The sequence below is a fragment of the Lepus europaeus genome, chromosome 9, assembly GCF_033115175.1.
Source record: "Lepus europaeus isolate LE1 chromosome 9, mLepTim1.pri, whole genome shotgun sequence".
Taxonomy (NCBI): domain Eukaryota; kingdom Metazoa; phylum Chordata; class Mammalia; order Lagomorpha; family Leporidae; genus Lepus; species Lepus europaeus.
In genome coordinates, this window is record NC_084835.1 from 31,214,499 (window position 1) to 31,226,931 (window position 12,433).

Below are 12,433 nucleotides of genomic sequence, written 5' to 3' on the forward strand. Positions count from 1 at the left end.
AACTAGAGTGTCAATTTGTTGGGTCAACAACAGGAGCCACTGTGCACTTGCTCCTCATGTGGGATCTCTGTCCTTAATGTGCTGTACATTGTGATTTAATGCTATAACTAGTACTCAAACAGTATGTTTCACTTTGTGTTTCTATGTGGGTGCAAACTGTTGAAATCTTTATACTAAATTGATCTTCTGTATATAAAGCGAATTGAAAATGAATCTTGATGCAAATGGAAGGGGAGAGGGAGCGGGAGAGGGGAGGGTTGCGGGTGGGAGGGAAGTTATGGGAGGGGGAAGCCATTGTAATCCATAAGCTGTACACTGGAAATTTATATTCATTAAATAAAAGTTAAGAAAAAAAAAAAGAAGAATGAAAAAGGGGCTGGTGCTGTGGCCTAAAGCACCGGCATCGCCGGTTCTAGTCCTGGCTGCTCCTCTTCTGATCCGGCTCTCTGCTACAGCCTAAGTCCTTGGGCCCCTGCACCCACATGGGAGACCTGGAGGAGGCTCCTGGTTCCTGGCTTCGGATCGGCACAGCTCCGGTCAATGCAGCCAATTGGGGAGTGAATCAACAGATGGATGACCTCTCTGTCTCTACCTCTCTCTGTAACTCTTTCAAATAAATAAAATAAATCTTAACAAAAAAAGAAATAAATAGATAAAAGGAAAACCAAAATCAAGCTCAATTAAAAAAAAAAAGAATGAAACGATATAGTATGGAAGAGACACTGGACAAGATCCATTAGATTTTGTGACAAATTTTGACTTCATTTGGCAATCTACCTCTAACGCTTCTATCAACTGCCGGCCTCACCCTGATTCACCTCTCACCAAAATGCCCTATTCCTTTTATTCTTCCTTACAAAGACATTCTCTCCATTTTCCTCTCTCTCAAGACTACCCTGTTTCTCTGCAGCGTTCAGTATTCAGTGAGATGGGCTTAAATTTTTCGACATTCACAGGAGCCGAAGGCACTGAAGAATTAATTCAAAGACTATCTTGTTTTGTTCTTGGTTGAAAATACATCAAATGGACCGCAGAGAGAACTGAGAAGGGCGACTATGGAGGATTTTCACGAAGATGAAAGGTAAGAAACAGAAGAGCCTGCTCTATGGTATCTTTCATCTAATTATGAGCAGCACTAATTCACAGCCGTTAAGGATGGAAACCTAAGTGGTAAAACGATAAAGGAAAGCAAGACATGTCAGGATAATCGCTACCAATAAAGAAGAAAGTTATCATTGCAGAGAGGCACAGGGTGCCTTCTGGGAGCTGCACAGTTCTAATGGTTTAGCCACCGAGTCGTACCATGTAGTCAGAATTCCCTATCAATCTGCATATACACGCTTTACACACTTTTCTATGTATTTCACAATTTTAAACTGTTTATGGGACATTTTAAACATTCAAATGTAGACTAAATATATTCAGCATCCAGCTTTAACAATGATCAGCTTATGGTCAATCTTTTTAAAAACAGATACATAAAGGGGGCGGAGCCAAGATGGCGGATAGTGAGGACGTGTGCCTTAGTTTGGGAAAATAAACTTTCATAAAAGTGGAATTACTGTAGCCTCAGGAAAAGACTCAGAAAAAAACTGCAGAGGAAACGCTTCCAGATCTTGTGGATGAGACACAGAGGACTTACAGGGAGCCCACCGCGTGGAAAAACAACCGAGACAAGCGGCAGCGGCGGGAGAGGAGCCAGAGCCACAGAATCTCGCCAGCACGGGAACGGAGGCGGGTAAGACAAAGACCTGAGAAGTCCGAGACATTGGGGGGAGGGGGAACAGAGGCCTCTCCCTTCACTCACCAAGCAAAACAAAGAGCACCGCGATTTTACATATGTAAAGCTCAGCCAAACTCAGTATCTTTAGCGAAACTGGAGAACACATTGAGGGCTGCAAAAACTCTGTGTATGGTCCCAGGGGTAGATCAAACGAATACTCACAGAGGCCAGATTTCAACTACCCTCAACTCCACTCCCAACTGAGTCAAAAAAAAAGAGAGAGAGAGAGAGAGAGAGAGAGAGAGAGCCAGCAAGGAGCAAGTAATCTGGGAGAGTCGCTCTTTACACAGCCTTAAACCTGAAGAAACAAGCATAGCTCTCTGGCCACACCCACCACAGCCCCTAAGGCTCCAACAAAGCAGACAGCTCACTTAGAGGCATAGTATAACGAGAGAAAAAAAAAAACACCACAGCAAAAACAAAAACACCACAAATTATCTCTAACATGCCAAGCAAGAAACATAGAAGCGGAGGTACCAAGAACAAGGAAGGCACTATGACGCCCCCAAGTGAACAAGACACGCCAATGCAAGATTATGAAGATGAAGAGATAGAGGAAATGCAAGAAGCAGATTTCAAAAAATTGATAAGAACATTAAGAAGTTCTCAAAAACAAATTCTTGAACTACAGAAATCCTTAATGGACAAGATAGAAAATCTCTCTTGTGAAAATGAAATATTAAGGAGGAATCAAAATGAAATGAAACAACTAGTGGAACAGGAAACTGTCATAGTGACAAAAAACCACAATGAAATGAAGAACTCAATAGATCAAATGGCAAACACATTAGAGAGCCTTAAAAACAGAATGGGTGAAGCAGAAGAGAGAATATCAGACTTAGAAGACAGAGAACAGGAAAGGAAACAGTCAAATCAAAGAAAAGAAGAAGAAATCAGAAATCTAAAAAATACTGTCAGGAATCTACAGGATACTATTAAAAAACCCAACATTCGGGTTCTGGGAGTTCCTGAAGGCATGGAAAGGGAGAAAGGATTAGAAGGCCTTTTTAGTGAGATACTAGCAGAAAATTTCCCAGGTTTGGAGAAGGACAGAGACATCCTAGTACAGGAAGCTCATAGAACCCCTAATAAACATGACCAAAAGAGATCCTCACCAAGACACGTCGTAATCAAACTCACCACAGTGAAACACAAAGAAAAGATCCTAAAATGTGCAAGAGAGAAACGCCAGATTACTCTCAGAGGATCTCCAATTAGACTTACAGCTGACTTCTCATCAGAAACCCTACAAGCCAGGAAAGAATGGCGAGATATAGCCCAGGTACTAAGAGAGAAAAACTGCCAGCCCAGAATACTATATCCTGCAAAGCTCTCATTTGTGAATGAAGGTGAAATTAAGACTTTTCATAGCAAACAGAAACTGAAAGAATTTGTCGCCACTCGTCCAGCCCTGCAAAAGATGCTTAAAGATGTGTTACATATAGAAACACAGAAACACGGTAACCAATATGAAAGAAGGTAAAGGAAGGAAACCTCACAGCAAAAGATCACAGGAATCTCAAACCATATACTAGAAAGTATCTTTGGCTAATGGCAGGGCAACGTTACTCCTTCTCAATAGTCACATTGAATGTTAATGGCTTGAACTGTCCAGTTAAAAGACACCGATTGGCTGAGTGGATTAAGGAACAAAACCCATCTTTTTGCTGCTTACAAGAAACTCATCTTTCCAACAATGATCCATACAGACTGAAAGTGAAAGGCTGGAAAAAGATATACCATGCCAACAGAAATGAAAAAAGAGCGGGCGTAGCCATCTTAATATCGGACAACATAAACTTTACCACAAAAACTGTCAGGAGAGACAAAGAGGGCACTATTTAATGATTAAGGGATCCATTCAACAGGAAGATATAACGATTATCAATGTATATGCACCTAATCACAGGGCACCAGCTTATTTAAAAGACTTGTTAAGAGACCTAAAGGGAGACTTAGACCCCAATACAATAGTACTGGGGGACTTCAATACTCCACTCTCAGAGATAGACAGATCAACAGAACAGAAGATCAACAAGGAGACAGCAGATTTAAACGACACTAAAGCCCAAATGGATCTAACAGATATCTACAGAACATTTCATCCTACATCTAAGGACTTTACATTCTTCTCAGCAGTACATGGAACCTTCTCTAGGATTGACCACATACTAGGCCATAAAGCAAGTCTCAGCAAATTCAAGAGAATTAGAATCATACCATGCAACTTCTCAGACCACAAAGGAATGAAATTGGAAATTAGCAACTCGGGAATCCCCAGAGCACGTGCAAACACATGGAGATTGAACAACATGCTCCTGAACGAACAATGGGTCATAGAAGAAATTAAAAGAGAAATCAAAAATTTTCTGGAAGTAAATGAGGATAACAGCACAACATTCCAAAACCTCTGGGATACAACAAAAGCAGTGCTAAGAGGAAAGTTTATATCAATAGGTGCCTACATCAAGAAATTGGAGAGGCACCAAATAGATGAGCTTTCAAGTCATCTCAAGGATCTAGAAAATCTGCAGCAAACCAAACCCAAACCCAGTAGAAGAAGGGAAATAATTAAAATCAAAGAAGAAATCAACAGGATTGAATCCAAAAAAACATTACAAAAAATCAGCCAAACGAGGAGCTGGTTTTTTGAAAAAATAAACAAAATTGACACACCATTGGCCCAACTAACTAAAAAAAAGAAGAGAAAAGACCCAAATCAATAGGATCAGAGATGAAAAAGGAAACATAACAACAGACACCACAGAAATAAAAAGAATCATCAGAAATTACTACAAGGAATTGTATGCCAGCAAACAGGGAAATCTATCAGAAATGGACAGATTCTTGGACACATACAACCTACCTAAATTGAGCCAGGAAGACATAGAAAACCTAAACAGACCCATAACTGACACAGAAATTGAAACAGTAATAAAGGCCCTCCCAACAAAGAAAAGCCCAGGACCAGATGGATTCACTGCTGAGTTCTACCAGACATTTAGAGAAGAACTAACTCCAATTCTTCTCAAACTATTCAGAACAATCGCAAAAGAGAGATTCCTCCCAAATTCTTTCTATGAAGCCAGCATCACCTTAATTCCTAAGCTGGAAAAAGATACAGCATTGAAAGAGAATTACAGACCAATATCCCTGATGAACATAGACGCAAAAATCCTCAATAAAATTCTGGCCAATAGAATGCAACAACACATCAGAAAGATCATCCACCCAGACCAAGTGGGATTTATCCCTGGTATGCAAGGATGGTTCAATGTCCGCAAAACAATCAACGTAATACACTACATTAACAGGCTGCAGAAGAAAAACCATATGATTCTCTCAATAGACGCAGAGAAAGCATTTGATAAAATACAACACCCTTTCATGATGAAAACTCTAAGCAAACTGGGTATGGAAGGAACATTCCTCAATACAATCAAAGCAATATATGAAAAACCCACGGCCAACATCCTATTGAATGGGGAAAAGTTGGAAGCATTTCCGCTGAGATCTGGTACCAGACAGGGATGCCCACTCTCACCACTGCTCTTCAATATAGTTCTGGAAGTTTTAGCCAGAGCTATTAGGCAAGAAAAAGAAATTAAAGGGATACAAATCGGGAAGGAAGAACTCAAACTATCCCTCTTTGCAGATGATATGATTCTTTATTTAGGAGACCCAAAGAACTCTACTAAGAGACTACTGGAACTCATCGAAGAGTTTGGCAAAGTAGCAGGATATAAAATTAATCCACAAAAATCAACAGCCTTTGTATACACAGGCAATGCCACGGCTGAGGAAGAACTCCTAAGATCAATCCCATTCGCGATAGCTACAAAAACAATCAAATACCTTGGAATAAACTTAACCAAGGACGTTAAAGATCTCTACGATGAAAACTACAAAACCTTAAAGAAAGAAATAGAAGAGGATACCAAAAAATGGAGAAATCTTCCATGCTCATGGATTGGAAGAATCAATATCATCAAAATGTCTATTCTCCCAAAAGCAATTTATACATTCAATGCAATACCAATCAAGATACCGAAGACATTCTTCTCAGATCTGGAAAAAATAACGCTGAAATTCATATAGAGACACAGAAGACCTCGAATAGCCAAAGCAATTTTGTACAACAAAAACAAAGCCGGAGGCATCACAATCCCAGATTTCAGGGCATACTACAGGGCAGTTGTTATCAAAACAGCATGGTACTGGTACAGAAACAGATGGATAGACCAATGGAACAGAATAGAAACACCAGAAATCAATCCAAACATCTACAGCCAACTTATATTTGATCAAAGATCCAAAACTAATCCCTGGAATAAGGACAGCCTATTCAATAAATGGTGCTGGGAAAACTGGATCTCCATGTGCAGAAGCTTGAAGCAAGACCCATACCTTTCACCTTACACAAAAATTCACTCAACGTGGATTAAAGACTTAAATCTACGACCTGAAACCATCAAATTATTAGAGAGCATTGGAGAAACTCTGCAAGATATAGGTACAGGCAAAGACTTCTTGGAAAAGACCCCAGGAGCACAGGCAGTCAAAACCAAAATTAACATTTGGGATTGCATCAAATTGAGAAGTTTCTGTACTTCAAAAGAAACAGTCAGGAAAGTGAAGAGGCAACCGACAGAATGGGAAAAAATATTTGCAAACTATACTACAGATAAAGGGTTGATAACCAGAATCTACAAAGAAATCAAGAAAATCCACAACAACAGAACAAACAACCCACTAAAGAGATGGGCCAAGGACCTCAATAGACATTTTTCAAAAGAGGAAATCCAAATGGCCAACAGACACATGAAAAAATGTTCAAGATCACTAGCAATTAGAGAAATGCAAATCAAAACCACAATGAGGTTTCACCTCACCCCGGCGAGAATGGCTCACATCCAGAAATCTACCAACAATAGATGCTGGAGAGGATGTGGGGAAAAAGGGACACTAGCCCACTGTTGGTGGGAATGCAAACTGGTTAGGCCACTATGGAAATCAGTCTGGAGATTCCTCAGAAACCTGAACATAACCCTACCATACAAACCAGCCATCCCACTCCTTGGAATTTACCCAAAGGAAATTAATTTGGCTAATAAAAAAACTATCTGCACATTAATGTTTATTGCAGCCCAATTCACAATAGCTAAGACCTGGAACCAACCCAAATGCCCATCAACAGTAGACTGGATAAATAAATTATGGGACATGTACTCCATAGAATACTATACAGCAGTAAGGAACAATGAAACCCAGTCATTTGCAACAAGATGGAGCAATCTGGAAAACATCATGCTGAGTGAATTAAGCCAGTCCCAAAGAGACAAATATCATTTGTTTTCCCTGATTGGTGACAACTGAACACCAAAGGGGAAACCTGTTGAAGTGAAATGGGCACTATAAGAAACAATGACCTGATCAGCTTTTGTCCTGACTCTAGATGTACAATGTAATACTTTATCCTTTTTAGTATTTGTTGTTGTTATTGTTCTAATACTAGTGGTTGAACTCTGTAATTAACACACAATTATTCTTAGGTGTTTAAATGTTAACTGAAAAGTGACCCCTGTTAAATTTCAGAGTGGAAAAAGAGAGGGAGGAGATGTACAATTTGGGACATGCTCAATCGGACTTGCCCCAAATGGTGGAGTTAGAAACGTGCCAGGGGATTCCAATATAATCCCATCAAGGTGGCATGTACCAATGCCATCTCACTAGTCCAAGTGATCAATTTCAGTTCACATTCGATGGCTCAGATAGGTCTAAGAAACAAAGGGATCACACAAACAAGACAAGTGTCTGCTAATACTAACTGATAGAATCAAAAAGGGAGAGAAAGATCCAGCATGGGAAGTGGGATACACAGCAGACTCATAGAATGGCAGATGTCCTAAACAACACTCTGGCCTCAGAATCAGCCCTTAAGGCATTCGGGTCTGGCTGAAGAGCCCATGAGAGTATTGTAGGCATGGAAAGCCAAGATACCATGGAAAAGAAAAAAAAGAAGACCTAAATGAAAGATCTCTGTGAGTGAGATCCCAGTGGAAAGAACGGGGCCATCAAAGAAGGAGGTACCTTTCTCTGAAGGGAGGAGAGAACTTCCACTTTGACTGTGACCCTATCGGAATAAGATCAAAGTCAGCGAACCCTAAAGGCTTCCATAATCCTGGCAACTCATGACTAGAGCCTAGGGAGATTACTGACGCCATGAACAGGAGTGTCAAATTGTTAAGCCAGCAACAGGAGTCACTGTGTACTTACATCCCATGTGGGATCTGTCCTTAATGTGTTGTCTAATGTGCAGTGATGCTATGACTAGTACTGAAACAGTATTTTTACACTTTGTGTTTCTGCGTGGGTACAAACTGATGAGATCTTTACTAATTATATACTGAATCGATCTTCTGTATATAAAGATATTTGGAAATGAAAAAAAAAAACCTGGTGTTAAATTGGAAATGACATAGAAAATTAATTAATTTTTTTAAAAAAATATTATGTAGGATCTCTGTCTTTAATGTGCTGTACACTCTTATTTAATGCTATAACCAGTACTCCAACAGTATTTTTTGTTTTTGTTTTTTTTTTTTTTTTTTTTTTCTCACTTCGTGTTGCTATATGGGGGCAAACTGTTGAAATCGTTACCCAATTTATACTAAACTGATCTTTTGTATATAAAGAGAATTGAAAATGAATCATGATGTGATTGGAAGGGGAGAGGGAGCGGGAAAGGGGAGGGTTGCGGGTGGGAGGGAAGTTTTGGGAGGGGGAAGCCATTGTAACCCATGAGCTGTACTTTGGAAATTTATATTCATTAAATAAAAGTTTAATAAAAAAAAAACAGATACATAAAATCACTATATGGGGTACTTTGTGATGTCTTGCAATACACATTGTGTAACATTCAATTCAGAGTAAACCTATCTCTTGCCGCAAACATTGTCTCTTTATGGCAAAAACATTCAAAATCCTCTCTCCTTTTTTTTTTTTAATACACAGAATATTACCTTCATCTACAGTCACCCTACTGCGTAAGAAGACTAGCTTTTTCTGTCTAATTCAATCTTTTCTTCTGTTTATTCCTAACAACTACCCCATCCTTTTTCAGTTGTATGCAAATTCAAGCATAAGATAGTTCATCAATATTTATATTATAGTTGATAATTTAAAATTTTTCCCTCTTAGATTGGCATGCTAACCACAACCACAGTACATCAAAATTTGACAAGGAAATCCAAAAATATTTTACTAAACCTAGCCCTCGATTAGAAGACTTAGTGAGATTTCTAAAATGATGTTTTAAATAACAAATTCTATTTTTTATTAGCAGTTTATTTTGTGTAGGTAAATTCTGTTTTAACTGAAGCAATTCCTTGTATAATAAAAAAATTCCAATTTACAAATATGCAAAAGGCATTTATACAAAACAGAACAGTGACTTACCTCTGTATATTCATCAAAAGTATGATCTTCTGCCTGAAATGCCTCTATCTTTTTTACAGCAGTCCCATCAAGAAGCCAATTATATTTTTCAACTGAAAAGTGACAGTCTAATTAAAATCTTAATGCTCTTTTAAAACGGTAAAGTGCTTTTAAAAATATAATCATGGAAAGGAATAGCCTACTCAAATATTATTATTAATAGAATCTTAGTATATATGGATTACCATATTAAAATAATGCATTCATTAAATAAAAGCTTTAAAAAAAAAAAAAAGCCCAATTGCTTGGGTCCCCGCTCCCACATGGGAGACCCAATGATCCTGGCTTCAGATTAGCACAGCTCCAACCTTTATGGCCAATTGGGGAATGATCCAGTGGATGGAAGACCTCTCTCTGTCTCTCTCTCTCTCTCTGCCTCTCCTTCTCTCTCTGTATAACTCTGACTTTCAAATAAATAAATCTTTTTTAAAAAGTAAATGAATAAGATAAAGTGAAGGAGAAAAACATAATAAACAACACGTACCATACATCTCATAATGTTTTCTTACACCTTCTAAGTTCCGATGTACTGCCGCCTTCAATGTGCTAAGAGCCCACTGTAATACGTGTTCAGGAAGTTCTGTGTCAAGATTTACAGGTGTGGAAGTTCCTGACAGCCAAGAGGGTACTGTCTGGACATTCTAACACAAGCAGAAATAGCAATGTATGTAATAAACATCTAGCTGCAATTGACCTACATGTCAATCTTATATTTTTAAACATTTTTTTCAAATTTCAATAGCCCAACAAAAAATAACTTGATACAATGTAATAATTTAAAGCTCTATGGTTGGTAGTCTAATGTGAAACCTAAGTTGCATTAGTTTTCTATAATTAAATAAATATTTTTGGAGTAATAATAATGCCAAATGGTTATACAAGAAAGCTCTGGAAAGAACAAATATGAATTAGGTCTTGTTCTTAAGAAATGCACTGCTAAGGAGAGGAGAAGAGACACACACAAAAATATCAATTTATGACTACCAGCAAAACTTCAGGAAGAAAAACGTCTCCAGCCAAGAGACCTTTCCAATCCAAAATGACTTACGGGAGGAAAGTAAAGAGTTATAATGTTTCCTGCATGTACACATTTTATAGAGATTTGAATCACGTACTTCAATGTCATTAAACAGAGCCACACAGAGAAACATGGTGACCATACCTGCAGAGCGTCAGCTATGCGCTCCACCACACCCAAAACAGCATCTTCCAGATCTTGGAAGGTAGGGTAGAATTCCATCTTATCTTCATCAAGCATCAGTTCCATTTTAAATATTGGCAGCTTTTGTTGATCTTCTAGGTCAAAGAGTTTCACAAATCCTTCTACAGTTCTCCTTAAAAGATCCTTTAGCTGCATATCATAAATGATTATTGTTTTACAAAGTATAAATTCAACCTTTAACTAACTGTCTACTATCAAATCCTTCCATCAATCTAGTCCTGAAAATTATCTCCATTGACTGCAATACATTCTTAATAAATGTGGTGGAAACAGTAAATAAACCAACATCCGCAAACCCTGATTTGTAATACAACACGAATAATCTTAAAAAGGCAATGTAGAATTTTCCACATTCTTTAGTAATTCTGTCTCTGGTACAGAAAATATCCTAGAAGACCAAACGTGAGGACAGAGGGGAAGGTTAACCTGAGGGTGAGGTGTAATGGGTTGATAGGCACATGGAGTTGGGTGCAGGGGTGGACTATAATTAGCTCCTGTTGTCCAAAAGCCAACCGTTAAACATTCAAGAATTTTTGATCCAGTTACTCAATCCTTAAGCTTTAAATCCACAATGGTGGGAATGTTTGTACCACAGAAATCAGTAAACACCACACAAATCAAGCTATTTTTTATCTCTAGAGATCCAGCACACCCAAATGAAGCTGAAGTCTTTGGAACTTAGAAATATGCCCGATGAGGTTCATTTTTTTAAAAACTTTTTAAAAAGATTTATTTTTATTTATTTGAAAGACAGAGTTAAAGAGAGAGGTAGAGACAGAGAGAGGTCTTACATCCACTGGTTCACTCCCCAGATAGCCTCAAAGGCTGGAGCTGCGCCGATCCAAAGCCAGGAGCCAGGAGCTTCTTAGAGGTCTCCCACGTGGGTGCAGGGGGCTCAAGGACTTGGGCTATCTTCTACGCTATCCCAGGCAACAGCAGAGGGTGGGATCAGAAGAGGATCAGCTGGGACTAGAACCGGCGCCCATATGGGATATGGTGCTTCAGGCCAGGGCGTTAACCAGCTGTGCCACAGTGCCAGCCCCCCGATGAAGCTCTTTAAAGATTCATTTAATTAAAAAACAGAGAGACGGAGAGAGAAAGAGAGATAGGTAGAGACAAAGGGAGATCTTCCATCTTCTGCTTCACTCTCAAATGGTTGCACTGGTTCCAGCCAAAGCTAGGAGCCTGGAACTACATCCAGGTCTCCCATGTAGGTGGCAGGAACCCAAGCACTTGGGTCATCTTCCACTGCCTTCCCAGGTACATCTGCAGGGAGCTGGATCAGAAGTGGAGAAGCCTGGATTGAATTGAAGCTCTTATATAAGATGCTGGCATACAAAATAACACCTTAATCCTCTGTACCAGAACACTGGGCCCTGTACAATGAGTTTCTAAATGATGAATAATGCTTGCTTATTTAGGACCAACTATTGAAAACTGGTCCAGCAGCAAATACTGATCTAAATCCTCTTAGAAACATTCCTAATAACCACAGTCCTATAGAAGTGGCCTTTGGAATTAGCTAAGGCGCCAAATGATGACTGCATCCTATATCAGAGTGTGGGGTTTGAGTCCGGGCTCCACTGCCAATTTCCCCTTATTACTAATGCACACCTGCGAGGCAGTAGGTGATGGCTCAAATGGTCAGGTTCCTGCCATTCATTTGGGAGACCTAAAATAGGTTCTCTGCTCCAGACTTTACTCTGGCCCAGCCCCACTGACTGTTAGAATTTGGGGAGTGAGGCCGGCGCCCTGGCTTAACAGGCTAATCCTCTGCCTTGTGGTGCCGGCACACAGGGTTCTAGTCCCGGTCGGGGTGCCGGATTCTATCCCAGTTGCCGCTCTTCCAGGCCAGCTCTCTGCTATGGCCAGGGAAGGCAGTGGAGGATGGCCCAAGTGCTTGGGCCCTGCACCTGCATGGGAGACCAGGA

General features: G+C 39.6%; 1 protein-coding gene across 1 annotated transcript in view; it reads right to left on the bottom strand.

Moving 5' to 3' along the window:
- The window catches only part of DNAH12 (dynein axonemal heavy chain 12), a 215,349-nt gene that overhangs the window by 175,480 nt on the left and 27,436 nt on the right, over positions 1–12,433 (bottom strand). The window contains exons 8-10 of the mRNA XM_062200177.1: positions 10,443–10,631; positions 9,765–9,921; positions 9,242–9,333 (exon numbers count right to left, since the gene is read on the bottom strand). Coding sequence (XP_062056161.1) covers positions 9,242–9,333; positions 9,765–9,921; positions 10,443–10,631 — 438 coding nt within the window. The remainder of the gene's footprint in view (positions 1–9,241; positions 9,334–9,764; positions 9,922–10,442; positions 10,632–12,433) is intronic.